This window comes from Microcaecilia unicolor, chromosome 6, assembly GCF_901765095.1.
Source record: "Microcaecilia unicolor chromosome 6, aMicUni1.1, whole genome shotgun sequence".
NCBI classification, from domain to species: domain Eukaryota; kingdom Metazoa; phylum Chordata; class Amphibia; order Gymnophiona; family Siphonopidae; genus Microcaecilia; species Microcaecilia unicolor.
In genome coordinates, this window is record NC_044036.1 from 176602186 (window position 1) to 176621657 (window position 19472).

Here is a 19472-nt window from a genome sequence, read left to right on the forward strand (position 1 = left end):
CGCCCATGTGAAATTACATCAGAGGAGGCAGGATGCAGTAGAGGGAAGACCCAGAGACTGGCTGGTGGTGGCCTGTCCTTACGCTGCTGCTTCTGGCAACCCACCTCAAGTATGCAGGACCAGAGGGAGGGAGGAAAGGAGAGACAGCAATCTTGGACCTGCAGGGAGGGAGGAGTGAGATGCTGGACCTGTGGGGAGAGGGTAAGAGAAGGGAGACAAAGGGAGCCAATGAGAGGGGTGCCAATGCAGTTGGAAAGGGGCGCTGCAGATGCAGGGGTGAGCACAAAAGCAAGTTGGCTCAGAGCACCACAATCCCTTGAGCTGGCCCTGGATGTCTGAAATTTTTCTTTTTATTAGGCTTAAGACTAAACACAAGAACCTTTTTTTAAATATTATCTTCATGATCTGCTTCTTTTTTGCTCTGTGCTAGATCTTGTAGATCAATTGCCTATCTGTTTTCTTGAACCTAATCCAGAATCATGCAGCACAATAGAAGCACTGGAATTATGCACATAAAATTGTACATTAATATGCTTTTATTGACACTAAAAGCTTTGACTATACCTCTGAAAGTGTCCTTAAAATATGGCAATAATGAATATTTTTGCTTTCACACAATGATACACCATAGATTCACTGTGCTGATTAGCACATATTTGCCTTTTAATTTGCTCACTTAAATATTTTTCACAAAAATCTATGGTAACACAAAATAACTCAATTTTTAAAAAATAATACTTTGCATTAAAGCTAATGGGAACTGAGAGTAATAAATATTTAAATGAAATGTACTTATGGAGCATTTATCACACATTATAGGCTTTTAACATGGTTTTTAAGGTGCATTAATGCATTAGTACTGCTTAATAAATAAATATCACAATGCTCTTAGTTAATGAATAAATCTTACCTTTATCCACTGATAAAAGCCTGCAAAGTCGGAGTTACTGTACAATTCCTTCAAAGAGAAAACAGTAAAGTATGTTAAAATTAATTCAGTGTAGAGAGTTGCACGGGGACAGAAATCCTACCCATCCCCGCCCGTCCCTGCTGGAATCTTACCCGTCCCCACCCATCTCCGCTGGAATCTTACCCGTACCCACCCATCCCCGCAAAAATTTAAACCATCCCAACCCGTCCCCACCCGTCCCCGCAAGAATTTAACCCATCCCCACCCATCCCCGTAAGAATTTAATAGTACATAAAAGAAAGTTCCAGTCAGCTCCCTTTCTGGATTTGAGCCACAGCACTGTAGGCAAGGACGGACCGGAAGTTGGAACTTGGAACACTCTGGTGCGCACATGTAAGATTTGTCTCTGATTCACTGGGATTGTGTGCTGAGAGGCCGCCACATGCACGCGCCAGTAGGTCAGGTGACATCTGATTCTCGTGCCTGTGTCAGAGCTGAGGTCTGTGCACCAGCCTGGGAGCAAAGAGGATTAATAGTAACAAAGTAAGTGACAGCAAATAGACCTGAACGGTCCATTCACTCTGCCCAATAGTCACACTCATGATCAATTCATCATTAAATCAACGAGTGTGATATTATATACTTGATTATGGTCTTTCTTTCGTGTTTCTGGAACAAAGACCACAGGAGTCTATCTGGCCCCATCCTTATGTTCTAACTGCTGGAGTTGCCATCGAAGCCCACTCCAGCCTATTCATGTTCTCATTTGTGGGACACAGACCGTAAAAGTCTGTCCAGCACTGTCCTCATGTTCCAGCCACTGAAGTTGCTGTCTAAGCCCTTTCCAGCCCATCCTACACCAGATTGCCATGTATGAGACACAGAACATACAAGTCTGCCAGGTATCAGCTCTAGTTCATCACAGCCAGAGTCGCCATCTAAGTGTCACTTGACACATCCACACACATGCAGCCATTTAAGGTTAGCTTTTATATAACTTCCATTTTCTAATTAGAGATCCTCTGTGTTCATCCCACGCCTTTTTGAATTCCGTCATCATTTGTGACTCTACCACCTCCTTAATGGAAGACTTTCCACATTTATGCTGTTAAAGCAAGGAAGAAGAGGAGGAGGAGACAGCACTCAAATAAATTGGTATTCGGTAGATGAGAGGCTGGTGCAGGTGCAGCTTACACTTCCACGGGAAGCCCACAGAACTGGTTCCATCCCCGCGGGAACCCCGCAGGAACTGCCTCCGTCCCCGCGGGAACCCCGCAGAACTGCTTCCATCCCCGCGGGAACCCCGCATGAACTGCCTCCGTCCCCGCGGGAATCCCGCGGGTTCCGCGGGATTCCCGCGGGGACGGAAGCCGTGCAGCTCTCTAATTCAGTGTAAAACTCCTCACACTGGGTTTTTAGTTAATTAACCATTTCAGGGGATATTTTAAAAAGATTTTGCTGTATGAAAAGCCTGTTTTACATATAGAAAAGTTTTTATAAATCTGCGTGACTGCGTGACTGCATACATGCATAAAAGTAAACACACACAAAGCGTGTCCTCACTTTTAAGTGATCTGCCTGTAGGAGTCTAGGGGGCAGAGAGCTGGGATATACACATGTATTTTATAAAATACACAAGTACACACTCAAGAGTAATATGTGGAGGTGTATTTTTAAAGCACTTAGGGGCATTTTCAATAATGCATCTAAGTTAGACTTTGGACGTTTTGCACTAAAATTTCAAAATACAAATAGGAAATATACCCATTTTTGAAAAAAGAAAAACGTCTATCTTTTTTTTCAAAAATACTATTTCAAACAAGGTTTTGTGCTTTGTGTTTTTTCTTTCTAGGCTGCTTTTGGAAAAATAAATTGCACAAGTTAAAAATGCACAAAATCAAACATTTAGGATGTAGGAGGGGCCAGCATTTTTAGCAGACTGATCCCCAGACATCCCAGGAGAGCAATGGGGCACCCTAGGGGACACTGCTGTGGAATTCATATAAATGCTCCCAGGTACATATCTCACCATTGCTCCCTTATCTTGTCTGCTGAGCCCTCCAAAATTCACCCAAAACCCACTACCCCCAACTGTACACCACTACAATAGCCCAGTGGATACAAAAGTATCAGCAGACACTTGCATCCTCTTTTTCTGCAGGTAGATTTTGCTGGGAACGATTGGTTGAAAATGCCATCTACATGCAACATCCCTGACTTAACCCTTGGGAGCACTTCTTCTTAATTTAGCTAAAGGCACAGACTAAAGGCACACTGAGCAAGGGAAATTTTCAACAGCCCATTAATGCAGATAAAATACCTGTTGCTCCTGTGAATCACTTTGAAAGCTGTCCCTCATCCCATTTACCAGTTAATAAACAACTACAAAGTTAAATTTTCAGATTCCACTTACCACTAGAACATCTCCATAGCATATCATTCCATTGCCTTGAAAACCATCAGGACAAACACAGGTCCTCTCACCCCCTACAAGGGGCGTACATTTCGCCTGTAGGGAATAGAGAATAAGATGGGAGCATGTCTATTATCTACCTAGTATGCCCCTCTGGGTGAAAATATAAGATATAAATTAAATTAAAATTAGGGGTCCTTTTCAGTGGCGTAGCAAGGGCGGGGCGGTGGGGGCGGTCCGCCCCGGGTGCACGCTGCTGGAGGGTGCAGAGAGCAGCTGCGTGCCTGTCGGCTCCGCTGGTTCCCTGTTCCCTCTGCCCCAGAACAGGTTACTTCCTGTTCCGGGGCAGAGGGAGCACTGCAGGGAGCCAGTGGAGCCGACAGGCGCGCGGCAGCTCTCTACACCCTCCAGCAGCCAAAAATGCACCCGGGGGGGGGGGGGGACTTGATGCGCCGGGGAGGGGGGTGTCATTGCGCTGGGGGGTGTCATACTGCACCCTGGGGGGATGGATGCTGCTGCACCTGGGGGGGGGGGGGTGCACAGCGGTGATCCGCCCCAGGTGGCAGCCGACCTAGGATCACCACTGGTGCACCTGGGGGGGGGGGGTGCACAGCGTCGATCCGCCCCAGGTGGCAGCCGACCTAGGATCGCCACTGGTCCTTGTACTAAGCCACATAAGCGTCTATGCGGGCCCAACGCTTGCCAAAATGGAGTTACCGCCCGACTACCGCATGGTTCTTGTGGTAATTTCATTTTTGTTGTGCATCCAATATACGCATCTGGAAAATATTTTTTAGTTTTGGGCATGTGTAACGGACTCGCACCGAGTGGCATTTGACTCGCATAGGTCATTTACTGCCCGGTTACCACGGTTACTGCTAGGTCAATGGCTGGTGATAAGGTCTCAGACCCAAAATAGACACGTGGCAATTTTGATTTTGGCGCTCGTCCATTTTCGGCAAAAAAAATAATAGGCCTTTTGTACAGGCACGCTAAAAAATGGATCGGCATGCGCCCAAAACCCGCGCCTACACTACCGTAAGACATTTTTCAGTGCGCCTTTATAAAAGGACCCCTTAATGAGGTGCTCAGATCCCTGCCATTGGGTGTCAGTATTCTGTAAGATAAAAGGACTGAGGTGGCTAAAATAATTGACTGGGGTTTGAATAAAGATAGCAAGCCTAAATAATACTATTTTTGACATGATTTTCTACTGTTGTCTTCACTCCTTTTTGTGGACTATAGTGATTATTGTATCCTTTGCCTATTGCTTTGAAATATTGTATATTTTTCATTAATTGTACTTTGACAATTGAATAATAAAGCTGGGGGGGGGGGGGGGAATCAAAAAGAATTGAGGTGGCAAAAGTCAACTCTTCTCTCCTCATCTCACACTCTGTCCCACATATCTAAGCTACTTTAGCACTTTCTTCATGCCAAACGTTTCCTATAATGAGGTTTACTTTTCATATCTCAAGACAGAAAGAGGAGATGCCGAACACTTTAGGTGGAGAGAGGGGGGAAGGGAGATGCTGAACACCTCGAGGAGGACATGGAAGGGAAGATACTGAACATCTCACAGTTGGGAGAGTGAAGGGGAGATACTGACAACCTCAGGGGTGGGGATGTAGGGAAAAAGAAAGATGCTGGACACCTTGGGGGTGAGGAGATAGGGAAGGGGAGAGGCTGGACATGAGAGGGAGGGAGAAGAGTCTTGAGCTGCCCCTTGGTGGGTGAAATGTGTATAGCTGATGGTTCGCCTAGGGTGTTCTATAAGATAACAGGACTGAGATGGCAAAGCCAGCACTTCCTTCCCCATTTTATGTCCTGTCCTTTATATCAGGGAAGGTCCCAGAAAACAAACTGGCAAACAGTTCACAATTTCTAAAAGGAATGAAGACATTGGAACAGACATGGTGATAAAAGGAACAAGAGACTTTATTAATAATTGAATTAAATAGTGTGTCCGACATGGCTATATTTCTGCTTCAGAGGCAAAACATACCTTATGGTGTGAACCTTTCACTTCATATAGGCATTACAGGACCTCCAACCTCCTGGGGGGGGGGGGGGGGGGTCGCTGTATAGGCAGATATCATTTTTACATAGGAAGAATACTGTATATTGCTATTAAAATGTATGGCTTACTTGCCAAAGCACTGAACAGTCAAGAAAATTGCAGAGATTATAACTCCTCCAGCTAATTTTGGGCAAGTCACTTTGGGGCTCATTTTCAAAGCACTTAGCCTCCCAAAGTTCCATAGAAACCTATGGAACTTAGCCTCCCAAAGTGCTTTGAAAATATGCCTCTTTATCTACCCATACTTCAGTTGAGGAGACTTACTGGTGTACACATCAGTACTGTTCCTTCCTCTAAAACAACCAGTCATGGAGTATCGCTGAACTGAAAAGCAGTACTGCCATCAGCCTAGGTTATAGCTGCACGAACATTTCTGAGGGCCTCAGGTCCAGCTGAAGGACACCAGATAACCATAATTTTTAGGGATGTATCATGTCTATCATATCACATGCATGTGTGACAACAGATAATCAATTGAATGCTGTACAGAGCACAATCATGCCAGATTTCTCATCAGTGCAGGAGATTTTCTGTAACATGAGGAGGACAACCTTTTATAGTGGAACATTTCATGAGGCATTTGTCCTACTTACCAGGTCATGGCAGCCACCATTGTTTTCCAGACATAGGTTCACGGGGTCACACAAAACCCCATCGCCAGCATAGCCCAACTTACATGTGCATGTGTTCTGAAGGGAGAAAGGAAACAGACTGCTAAGGATATGACAGATTGAGCAATATCAGGGGCCTAAGTTATCAACACGGGCTTCCTTTAAGATGTGTTATTTAACTCTAATTCGTACTATTTTAGCACAGTCCCCAGTTTAAGCAATGAGACCTAGTTACAAATAACTGGCATTACAATGAAATAACACATTTAATGGCAGCCTGTATTGATAACTTCATCCTTTCCCCTCAGACTCACTCAGGCTACTGAAAATATCTATTACTCCAAAATCCAACTGTTACTTTTGTTTATTTTTGTATGTTTCATTCTGTCACAGAGTTGGCTAGTGGGGGCTCAGCAGAAGCTTGCTCCTTTCCAATCAGCATTGCATTCCTGCCTGTGTGTTCTGATAATATTATAGTAATAGCTCAGAGTAACACTCCTCCAGTAATCAGGGGACTATGAGGGAAAAGTCATGTATTGTGACTTGCTATGGGCATCAGATAGGGCTAATGGGGAAGCAAAGTGATTGTACAGTCATGGTTCCCATCACTCAGGAACACAAAGTAGCCAGAAGAGAAGGGAATGAAGATGGAGACAGAGAAAAAGAGGGAAAGAGGAGAAGAAAAGGTGAAGAGAAATTAACAACAGGAAGCAAAAGAGATGAGGAGGGAGGCAGAAGGATGAAATAACAAATCATGAAACATTTTTTCCAAATGAAGATAAGCCTTGTAGCAAATGTATCCATTATTTTTATTCCAGGCAAACACTACCTGTCCAGGCTGAACAAAAATGCAGTCTGCATTGATGTGGCAACCTCCTCTGTCTTCTGAAGCACAGTTGTCTATAGGGACACAAGCTTGTCCATCTCCTGTCCAGCCTTCATTACATTGGCAGGTGGCAGTACCAGGACCTGTAGTAGTACATACAGCCTGAAAAGATAAGCAAAATCTAATTGTTCTGCGTACAGTTCCCATTACTCTTGGCTCTGTTTGCAGACACTACTTGTGGTAAAGACAGAAGCAAAAATTCTTGAGGTGATTATTGATCAAGAACCAACATTACGGAAGTAAATAATTACGACATCCTAGTCTAGACAGGAACAGTTATTTTACAGGAATTCCATCTTCTTCTCAGAAGCTGTAACAGCCCAGTCATATTTCACTCTACTTGATATATGGTATCAATTAAACCTCCCCTTGTCTTTTAGTGATGATGTTTGGCCACTTAAGGAACCTGTAAAACCTAGTATTAGCAATCCCTTCTACCCATCAAACCTTGGCCTCCAAATTCCAGGCTCCTCTGGGGATGGGAGGGGGAAGGAGAACACAATTTTTCTCTCCCCCTCCCTCAACAGGATCTCTTCCCAGAACTTACACTGATCAATTTAGGCACAGCCTTTAAGGGGTCCAATAAAGGGGTTCAAAAAGCTATTCCATTACACAGGAGGTACACTAGTGGTAGCATTGGAAAGTGAGTGGTGTGCCGGGTGGCTGGGCTGATTGATCAACATTGCAGTGGAAGAATATTGGTGGGGCTCCTTCCTCCCAGAAGAGGCCAGAATTCGGAGGCCAAGGCTTGAAGGGTGGAAGGGATTGTCAATACCAGCTTTTACTGGGGACATTTCTTTCAGCAGTATATCATCATTAAAGTACTCAGTCCTAAAAGCTCGTCGACCCCTGTCTGCAGTCTATTCTTCCATACTTACATTTATAGAGCAACCACCTCTCTCAGGCTTCCTGCACAAATCTATGGGCTGACAGGAGAAACCATTTCCCTCATATCCATTTGCACAGGAACATCTGAAATGGAAAACAGATGTTTCCTTATTTTGGGTCTTCATCTCTGTACAAGAGTTACTTTTACTACCAAGCACTTGAACTAACATATTGCCTAGGCAAACTTGGTTTGCATGGGCTCTTCAAAGTACATTAATCCCTCCTTCTTTACCAGAGCTGGCACAAGGATGGTGGGCACCCTAGGTGAACCTTCAGTGTTACACCCTCGCCCCCCCCCCCCCCAATTAATTTTCAAGCCCTTAGCCTGCAGGCCCCCCCAAAGGTTTTGATAATTAAACTCAACAATCACGATCATCACACAAGCATCTTATAAAAATGCAGATAACTTCCTCTCATCGAGTCCAACCCAGATTTTCAGAAGCACTTACCCAGATAGTGCCACTGAAAGTCCAGGCAGACTGTTGTAGCACTATACAGTCAGTGCTGCAGTGGAAGCAGAGCAACGCCAGCAGTTATGCGGGTACTGCCAATATTCAGTGGCAGTATTGAGATAGCTACAGAAAAAAAAGACTGCCCTAAGTTAACCAGTGTCCTAAGTTAACCAGGTAGCTATCCAGTTTTCACCTTCAAAAATTGCCAGTACCCAGGTAACTCCCGGCAGTCACCCAAGATCAAGATGTGTTTATGTTTATTTATGGTTTTTGTTAAATCACCAAATTCTGGACGAGCCAACTTAAGCGATGTACAATTATAAATTAACTTTCCAAAATAAAGACCCCCCCCAAAAAAGGACAGTGAAGTACCCAATCTCACAGAGATTTAAAAATTCAGCGCTTACATAATAAAAACAGAGATGTATAAAAACATCATGATGGCTTCTGTTCTCATTCTGACAGCATTAAAGATGGTTCAAAGCTGCTGAAAACAGGTGTGTTTTTAAGTTGGTTTTAAATTTCTTATAAGAAGCTTCAGGGCAAATTGTTCCAGACAAAATCTGATAGAAAGAAAAAGCACTAGTTCTCATTGGTTCTCAATGGGTCCATGTTGGTAGCCAGATACGGTCCAGCACTAGTTATCTGGGTGTATCTTGGCCTGTGGTGGTCAGCATTCTAAAAAGCGCCGACACTTGAAAGTGAACATTGACTGGTAGGATTCAAATCTTAAGACTGCAATAAATTTGCCTACATTTCTGAGCCTCTAGGGATGCAACAATTAGTGATAAGTGACTAACATTTTTTCCTCCTCCCTAACTCCACCCCCCTAACCACCCACTTTTTATGTCTAAACTTAGGGGCCAGTGAAACAGTGTTCTAAATTGGGATCTCTGCCCTCTCAGTTCCCAGAGGGGCTTACTTACTATTGGGATTTCTAAGCTAAGTGCTTAAGATGATTTTCTTTGATGATATTTTAGTGCATATATTAAGTTAAAAAACAGAATCAGGAGGTTTTTTCTACGATCATTGATAAAAACTGAGTTAGACTAACGTGTGCAGGTTCACTGCTCAAATACTGCTGGGGTCTTGACTGTTGAGGTCTTTTTCCTCCTGTTTTTGATTTTGAGTTAATTTGTTGTTTCTTTAGCTTTGATTTTTGATTTTCATCTGTTTTGTTGCTAAAGATTTTCCTTTTGTATTATTGGGTGCCCAGCAACATTAGGTACCTATAACGTTTTGAAAATTTGACCCCGATGATCATCCACAATCAATATAATTACAGTTCTGCATCCACTGCAGTTCTCCGTCCTTAGTCACGCTTCCTATAGTTTTATCTTTTTGTTCCATGCATGGAGCTGTTCACCATCAACAACTGCAAAGCAGCCTTTTAAATTTCCCATGGGGTTATTCCTCAACTACTCCAGTACAGTCCAGTTTAGCGCCCATTACAAAACTGAATTACTCACTTTTTCATATCTGAGTTCAAGGTGAGTTATATTGCAGTACAGTAGGTATTTCCCTGTTACAGAGAACTTAAAATCTAAGCAATCGAGAGTGAACTGACTTGCCCAAGGCCATAAGGAGTATCAGTGGGATTTAAACCCTGGTTTTCCTGGTTCACAGTCCACTGGCTCTAAACAGTAGGTCAGTCTTTCACTCCCTGATGTGAATACATACTTGTCATTGAGAGACTATCTTTTACCTTACAGAAGGTCCGCTAGACTCACAGACAGCATGCTGATGGCAATATAGAGATAAGGTAGATGGGCCGCAAGGTTCTGCTCTTCTGTCACAGAATTCTCCTGTGAATCCAGCTTTGCAAGAATCAGACCGACACACCCCTCCACTTCCAGGCCTGTTATCACAGACTCCATGTACACACTGGCAATCTGTCAGATGCACACAGAGGGAAAATTCAACTGTTGTTAGATGCATTTAGCACCATCAGTGCTCTACAAGATATTTTTTAATTTTTATGGTTATGACAGTGTACCTCTTTGGTAAAGGAACTTACACAAGGCACTGAAGAGAGGGAGTCTATAGGACTTACATTTCTAACTCTAACTGAAGTTTGCAGCTTTGTGCTCTGACAGCCCTTGTGGCTGAGTTTAGAAATTAATCAGCATTGGTAAGAAGATCATAGTCCATCAATTTGATATGTCCAGCGCTTTTGAAGTTGTCAATCATGACATACTACTCACACTATTAGACAATATTGGAATAAGTGGAGAAGTTCTCAAATGATTTAGGGGATTCCTAAAATCTAGATCTTCTCAGGTAGAAATGTCAGGGTCCACATCTCCCCATTGGACTCCGGTCTGTGGAGTTCCACAGGGTTCACCAATCTCACCAATCTTATTCAATATCATGATGGCTCCATTGGGGAAGCTTCTGGATGGCAAGGCCTTTAATTCACATATCTACGCAGATGATATAACTATATATATATATGCCTTTAGATAATTAGCTCACAGAAATATTACATATTATCAAGAAAGGTCTAGATTTGATGGAGGATTGGGCATCACCCTTCAATCTTAAATTAAATACGGATAAAACTAAATTCCTAACTAATCCTTTTTCCTCCATTCCACATAACAATTTCACAATCAACCAAATCACATATCCATTAGAATCTAAACCAAAAATATTAGGTATAATTATAGACCAATTCTTAACTTTTGAAGACTAAGTATCTGCAGTAAACACTAAGGTTTTTAGAAACTTATGGAAACTAAAGAGAATAAGACCATTTTTTTCCAAATGAAACTTTTTGATCCCTGGTTCAAGCATTAGTACGGTGGTGGGAGGGGGGGCTGGTTGGGAGGCGGGGACAGTGCTGGGCAGACTTATATAGTCTGTGCCAGAGCCGGTGGTTGAGAGGCAGGGATAGTGCTGGGCAGACTTATACGGTCTGTGCCCTGAAAATGACAGATACAAATCAAGGTAAGGTATACACAAAAAGTAGCACATATGAGTTTATCTTGTTGGGCAGACTGGATGGACCGTGCAGATCTTTTTCTGCCATCATCTACTATGTTACTATATGTAATGTGTTATATGCTGGAAACAAAGAATGGCTAACAAAGAAACTGTAAACAATGCAAAATACAGCTGCCTGACTGATATTCAAAGTTTCCAGATTCAAAAGAGCATCTCCACTATTGATCAGACTACATTGGCTCCCAATAAAAGCAAGGTCCATTTTTAAAATCTGTACCTTTATATACAAAATACTTTACGGAATGGCACCTGACTATATGCAAAACTTGATAGACCTCCCAATTCATAACACATTTCTGGGTGCTAGAGACTCTCTCATCCTTCATTTCCGTAACTGGAAGAATATCAGGTACAAATCTATATTTAATTGTGACTTTTCCTATTTGGGCACAAAATGGTAGGATTCACTTCCTAAAGCAATAAGATACAATGATTATTACTTATCCTTTTGCAAATCCCTAAAAATTTACTTGGTAGCGCTATAGAAATGATTTATAGTAGTAGTTTATAAAGTTCCTGCCTCAAGATATCAAATAATTTCATCATAATTACCTATCACAACTCTGTACTTGTTAAATATTTATCTCTCCTCATAACTTTGTTATCTTTAAATCTCATTCATTGTAATACAATTTTCTAATATATGTAAGCCACATTGAACTGTAATTGTTTTGGGATAATGTGAGATACAAGTACCAATAAGTAAAAAAAAAAATAACTGTTCTGCCCTTTCACCGAGGTCATTGGCATGCAGTTTAAACCATATAGAAAAGCACTATGAGAAGACTTAGAATTCTTGAACCAAAATCTTCTTTAATGCAGTAATCAGTTCAGATGTGCTGGACTAGAGTTTTTGCCTTGAAAACTGGGAGTCTGTTCACCATCTCTCTCTCCATGCAAGAAAGAAGCTGGGAATAAATTCAACAACATGCTGAGTAATGATGCTGTTAGATCTTACCTTAAGTTTGGTGCTGCTCTCAAAACACATTTCCCCTAGCTTTTCAGTCAGATGGCTAGTTATTTGGCACAGTACAGCGATTCTATGGTTAGCAACTTTGTGGGGACTTTGGTTTGCAGGTTTTTTTTTTTCCTCTCTCACTCTCTCTTCTTTCCTTTCCTATCCAATCAGTGGCGTTCCTGGGGGGGGGGGGGGGGGCGGTGGGTGCGGTCCACTCCGGGTGCACGCCGCTGGGGGGGGGGGGGGGTGCCGCGCACGCCTGTCCGTTGTTCGTTCCATGCTCCCTCTGCCCCGGAACAGGTTACTTCCTGTTCCGGGGCAGAGGGAGCATGGAACGAACGACGGACAGGCGCACGCAGCACCCCCCCCCCCAGCGGCATGCACCCGGACGGGGGGTTCTTTCACGGGGGTGTCCCTTCGCTGGGGGGGGGGGGTCGCGCTGCATCCGGGGGGGCGGGGCACATCGGCGATCCGCCCCGGGTGTCAGCCCCCCTAGGAACACCACTGTATACAATTAGTGTAGTTTCTTTCATTCTGCTTTGTAGTGTGTAATTGTACACTGCTTTGGTTAATTTCTTTTAAGAAAGGCGATGTATCAAGCCTTTATTAAACATACCTTTACATCGTTAAAATCTTGATAGCATCACTGTAGCTTGAAGGGGGTAATACAGCAAAATACAGCATAGGCAGTTTGAGTTCCCAGAGGAGATGTGCTGCAGACTAACTCCAATAGACCCAATGGGGAGAGAAAGTGTGTGTGTGTGGGGGGGGGGGGGGGGGGGGGAGGCTTGCCCAGCAGGCATAGAGAACAAGACAAGTCAATAGAAAGCGTCCCAAAAGACACAAGGAGCTGGACATGTGCTCTGGAACAGCCTATTACAGAGAACTACAGGATTGCAGGGATTTGTAGTTCAAGAGCACATCCTTATTTAAAGACACAGGCAATGTAATCTGTTACATACAATGCTAAACATATATAGATAAACAACAATCAGCCTGCCTCCATGCAAATGGGGACAGAACAGTAACCCTTTTATCAGGAGGTTATCTCAATTAAAATACCTACTGTGCCTGAACATATATTGCTTCAATAGCTTTCAGGTGGTATATAAGAAATTAAAATAAATTAGTTTGAGGGTCCTTTTCTCAAGATGGCGCAGCAGACCTGTGGATGAACTCCCACTGAAAGTAACATTGACCAATCATTTCCATAAAAGCAGGTTTTTCCCATGCTAAGACCCAAGAATATGCTCAGAACTTTTCCGCTCCATTCCGGTTTAGTACAATTCAGTATTATACTACCAACACCAAGATACGATACGCTGCCTTGAGTTGCTGCGCTAGATTCTGTTGTGCGTGTCGATTTGCGATACAACATTAGTAAGAAGATATATATATTCTTTCAAGATTTTGATAGGATTAGCGATTACCAATGGTGAGAAGACTCCTGACGCAGGCCCGTGTGGCCGAAACACAGCTGTGTCGAGTCCTTTTCTCCCCATCATTTTATGGCTAATAAAAGATATATATTTTTTAATTTTCATAATCAGAGTCTCGTCTCTTTTATGTATTTATATTTTTAAATACATTTTTATATATTTTATTTTTATCATTTTTTAATTTTTTGATTTTGATTTTTGTTTTTGTTTTTTGTTTGTCATCTTCGCTGTTCTGTTTTCTGTCTCATATAGTTCCAAAAGCCATGGTTCCAAAACAGGCCTACTTTAATTTCTATAGCAAGGTTGCTTTTCAAGGAAGCAATGAGTGGCACAGTTATCAGTACATCTACCAAGCAGATCAGATGTTTCAAGTTCTCCACATCCCAAAGAAATCTTAGTTTACTTCCTTTCAAACCAATCAGCTCATAGACAAATTTAATAAATAAGATAATCTTTCAGATGTGACAGATATTTTTCCTTCCTTTATCATGGAACTGGGATTTTGATTTCACCATATAACAGATATTTGGAGTTGGATAAAGATGGTATGAGATTTTTCTGTTGAAGTGAGATTGCATGATCCCAAAGCTCCAAACCAGACAGATCCTTAAAAAAAAAAACCTGAAGTGAAAACTGAAGTTTGTGCAATCAGCATTGACTTTAAGGGTTACACTTAACCCCAACATCTGTATCTTATCATTAGTATTACCTAAGTCCTATGACATAGTTTAAGACATCTGTCACGACCAAAGTAGATGGGACTTGTTTTAGGCCAGACCCTGAAGCTGACATAGGCAATGTATGGAAGTGTTTCTGGCACCAAATTTTGACAGGTAAAGTAAATTCAGTACAGAGCCTTCCAACCCTTTTGTGCTGACAGATGCTCCAGCTCCTTACATGGGTTTCCACAGTAACAGGAAGCCTGCAAAGAGGAAGAGGTAGGGAAACATAGGGCCTCTCAGTGTAAGAAGCTGAAAGGTCCCACACTGAAGTTATACACTTTAGAGTTGATGCTGTAGGGCTGACTATTAGGACAGTAGTAGAGGTAAGGGGGAACAATGGGAGAAGAGAGGACATGAGCAGGGGCAATCAAAGAGGGGCAGACTGAGTTGTGCATATCCTCTAGTAATAAGGCATTTTTTGGCTCAATGAGAATGAGCCTGGGACATCCTTGACGTGACACAGCCAGTGCAAGAGGCTGAAACTAACAGCAAGATAATTCAAAAAACAGTTAAATTAGTCTGTTTTTCCCTCCCCCTTTGTCAACAGATTAAAAGTATGCTTTCTTGGTGAACTTTATTCCTCTGCGCCTATTTGTTTTCTCCTTTTTGGCATAGCATATAACTGGTAAAAACTGATGAACATGCAGGGTCTTGAATAATATCACTATTTGGTGCTGTCACGTAGGGGACTTGGTCTTGCTACTGTGCTATTTTATCTATGGTCTACCACTTAATAAAGAACCCTTAAGGACTGTTACAAATGCTGCTCAGGTACATAGACGATGTCCTTGGTAAAAGTAGCAGAAAAAATGTTACTTCTACTAGAGATAACAAAGGAGTGATATCTACCCGGGTTAAATTTCATGACTGAAAAGTGCCCTCCTCACATGTGGCTAAACGTTTGTGCAGGTGCCAAAGACATTCCTAAGAATATGTTCGGGTTGGGGGAGTATATAGGCGAGTTTCAACTATATATGTGTTATTTTGCCACTGCTCACCCACACAACAGCAGGTGCAGAGTGCACACAGATCCTTTAAGCGCATCTATTTTGTGGCTGCTAATGATCAAAAGCAAAAGATGCAGGTTGTTCCCCATTGAAAAGGTGAATGAAGTGTGTCTGTGTCTTTTGCAACCATTGGGCTATTTGAAAGTTATCTTTTCAAGACAAGGGATTTGTAGGCACAAAGAAACTGCTTATTTGGAGAAGGTAATATTTGGCTGAAATAATGAGCAAGTACAGGTAAGATGCTAAAAATGACCATGGGCCTTATTAGCTAGCAAGACATACACTTTTCAGGCTGGTGCTTTGCCGTATGTAATCTGGTCTTTTTCTCTCTACTTGGAAGGTAATCTTGACATCATATTTTGCACTCAATGAGTCTGCTTTTCAAATACTTGTCATGTACTTGAATAACATCTACTTTTCCAGCTGCCTTTCATAGCAATGAGTTGAATCCTTACTTCATAGTCTAGGAGAGAGGCATGTGAAGATCTCCAAGGATCTAGTTTCTAACAGTGGGAATAACCTTAAGTTAGTATTCCTTGTCATTGTATAAAGCTTAATTTACCTTTGGGACTGGCCGAATCGCTCTCAGAATCTGTCTTTGTAGAGAATAATCACTCACCTTCATCACATTTGTCTCCATGCTTGTTTGGGTTTGTACAAATGTGACAGGCCAGTCCTCTGAAATCCTTGTAGCAAATACAGCTGCCATTTCCCTGCATCCCTTCACTGCACTGAAGAGAAAGCATGAAAATTACTCTAAGAATTAGAGGCTGTAAATCTTAAAGGGCATGCCAATGTTCAAATGTTGAGGTTTCACTCCCATCTGCTTAACCTAAGTCCCTTATTTTCTACAATAAGTAGAAAGGGCTTTGTAACATCACTGCTCTAACACTTGTAAACAATGGACTTTTTTTGTAGCTGTGCCCTTGTCATTGTACATTATGATCTGTTAGGGTCCACATCTTACTGCACCTGGTTGAACCATAACTTACCTTGAATATCCTAATTATTCACTAGTAACTGTTTAATATTTTAAAATATATTTCTTTATTAATAGATCAATACAATTTTCCTAAAATAAAATCCATTCCCTTAACCCATAGTTATTAACCAATCCATACACCAATACATTTAAAACCAAACAATTCTCCACAATACTTTTTCAATACACATTCAAATAGCATGCGTTTGGGAGAGCAGTTCTAGCTCACCACCGCATCGCTGGTATTTGACTACCCCACCACCTGGATGAGCCAAATTCAAGACCCCTGATGACGCTTTTATAGCGAAACATGAGCATGTTGGGTCCTGGTCGTATGGTGGAATACTATAAGAATTGGAGAGATTGAAACTCTAATACAAATGTAACCACATTTTCAAAAAATATATATATCTGGAACACATGATACTGCTAATGGTGAAAATGGACAGTTTTGGATGTTGCTGACTGATATCATCAATGGTTATTCAAGATTTATCACTAACGTTATAATGGTTTGTTGGAAAAAAGGACAGAACTATTTTACAAGTTGGTGATTCAATGAGTCTGATTTGAAGCAAGGCTGAATCTTGTGGGAGACTCTGGAGCAGTGGATTAACACATGACTAAAGAGCTATGATCACATATTGATGTAAAAGATTGCCAGATATATGCTATTTGAATGTGTATTGAAAGAGTATTGTGGAGAATTGTTTGGTTTTAAATGGATTGGTTAATAACTATGGGTTAAGGGAATGGATTTTATTTTAGGAAAATTGTATTGATCTATTAATAAAGAAATATATTTTAAAATGTTAAACAGTTACTAGTGAATAATTTGTAATATAATGTGTAACTAATTATAGAGTTGAGACCTAGATTGTAATTGTGATTCACCTTGAATATCCTGGGACAAAGTGCTCCCTTTTTATAGCTGACAACATTTAAAGAGACAATTACCATTTTAAAAGGACTGCTTGGCATTGAACTTCATGGCATTACAACAGACTGAACTCCAGTTGGAAAAAGGAATGCGACTGCAGAAAGAATTTAAAAAAAAAAAAACTGTCTCTTTCACAATGAAAGTGAAGTTTGCATGCAGGAATGAGACCTTTGGGTTCCTTTGTGGGAAGGATTAGGGAGTTACTAGGATGTTTTTCTGGCATAATGGAATGAAACCAAAATGTCCAGGACTAAAACTAAGACATTTTGCGCTAGATCTGTTTTAATAACGACTAAGCCTAAAAAAAAAGTGCCCTAAATGATCAGATGATCACTGGAGGAACAAAAAAATGACTCCCCCCCCCCCCCCAATAGGCGGTCGGTGGCCCAACTGTTTGGGGAGGCTAAAGGGGGTGGGGTTAGGGGTGGGGCCAGGGGCGGGGCTTACATCCATAATTGTCTGACAACATAGAAAAAAAGTAAAAAATAAGTCACAATTAATACCTTTTATTAAATTTAGATATTAAATATGTATCGTATGTCAAAGAATAAATTGGTTGCTCAAAGCATGTACTAACCACAATTGCTCAACTGCAAAACACTATGCACAAATTTGTGCAAAAACACACTCATAAACCTTACTGTACCATAACACTGGGCAGACCCTAATAAACCAATATACCACCTATATGGAAAATGCAGACCGTCAACAATATGAAACCAGGGATCATAATATCACAATTCTCATGTAGAGCCACAAAACACCCTTTTAGGGTGGAAAGTGTTCACAATTAGCTCCTTTTATGAATGACTATATGTAGATCCTTCAAGAGGTAGTGTGTCATGATTTTGGCTCTAAAACCCTTTCTGATGATTTGGTGCCACCTCAGTAAGGCCAATACACAATCTCTCCACTGCAAAACACTATACACAAACGTGTGCAAAAGCACACTCATAACCTTACCAAACCATAACAGTACTAATTCCAAGGACAGGACAAGCTACAACCTTATGCATGGAAAGGCAGCACTGTAATTACACCGGGCTCTAAAACAGCAGTGCACAACCTAGTGAAACAAAAAAACCCCAAAAAGGGCTGAAAATACTACACGCTAGCCGAATACTGCACCTTGATCACATGAAAAACACATGACACAACAGATATGAAGACAAAATACTAAACTCGAAAGTTACCTCAAGAAGTCAGACTCAACATGCAGCAATACTAGAAAAATTGAAACTTACATGCAAAACATCACAGATGCAAATTTCCAAAAGCTGACATATTCCAGTTAATAAATTCTGAATAAAATACTTTTTTCTACCTTTGTTGTCTGATCATTTAGTTTTTCTATTCGCTTTGGTCCCAGTGTCTTCTGTTTTATGCAGCGTCTTCTTTCCATTTGATATTTTTTTCTCTCACCATGTCCACCATCCTCCTGTGTCCTTATGCGTCCTGTCTACCATCTGTAGCCCTGTCCCTATCCTTCAGTATCCTAATCCAGCTCTTAAATTCAACAGTTTTCCCTCCATCCATATCCAGCATTTCTCCTCACTCCCCTCCATCCATGTGCATATACTTCCCTCCCCTCCATCCATGTCCAGCACCTTCCTTCTTTCTCTCCTACCCTTCCATCCAGTGTCATCCCTCTTTCTTTCTCTCTCCATCCTTCCACCCATTACCCTCCCCCAAACCTTCCGTCCATTGTCTCCCTCTAGCTCCCCTTCCTTCTAGACAGTTCTCTCTCTTGACCCTTTTCCATTCAGCATGTCCTCTATCACCCCATCCTTCCAGTGTCATCCTCTTTCCCTCCCTACCAGCGTCTTCCCTCATTCTGCCCCCTCCTTCCAGCATTTATCCTCTTTCTCCCTCCTTTCATCCAGCCAGCATTTCTCAGTCTGACAGGGTCTTCCCCAGTTTCTCCCCAGCAGCTTCTCTCTCTCTCTCCTGCCCATGTCCCCTCTTTCTCTCCCCATCTCTTTCTGGCTCTCTCCTGCTTTATTCCATGTCCCTGGCTCTCCCCTGCTCCTTTCCATGGCCCCTCTTTCTCTCCCCATCTCTTTCTGGCTCTCTCCTGCTTTATTCCATGTCCCTGGCTCTCCCCTGCTCCTTTCCATGGCTCCTCTTTCTCTCCCCATCTCTTTCTGGCTCTCCCCTGCTTTTTTCCATGTCCCTGGC

The 19472-nt window shown here is 42.0% G+C and overlaps 1 protein-coding gene across 2 annotated transcripts in view; it reads right to left on the minus strand.

The window, feature by feature from the left end:
* Positions 1 to 19472, minus strand: part of STAB1 (stabilin 1) — a 299279-nt gene that overhangs the window by 171927 nt on the left and 107880 nt on the right. For both annotated transcript variants that reach the window (XM_030205497.1, XM_030205496.1), the window contains exons 22-28: positions 15992 to 16103; positions 9946 to 10132; positions 7779 to 7872; positions 6844 to 7002; positions 5997 to 6092; positions 3324 to 3419; positions 911 to 958 (exon numbers count right to left, since the gene is read on the minus strand). In XM_030205497.1, the coding sequence (XP_030061357.1) occupies positions 911 to 958; positions 3324 to 3419; positions 5997 to 6092; positions 6844 to 7002; positions 7779 to 7872; positions 9946 to 10132; positions 15992 to 16103 (792 nt within the window). The remainder of the gene's footprint in view (positions 1 to 910; positions 959 to 3323; positions 3420 to 5996; positions 6093 to 6843; positions 7003 to 7778; positions 7873 to 9945; positions 10133 to 15991; positions 16104 to 19472) is intronic.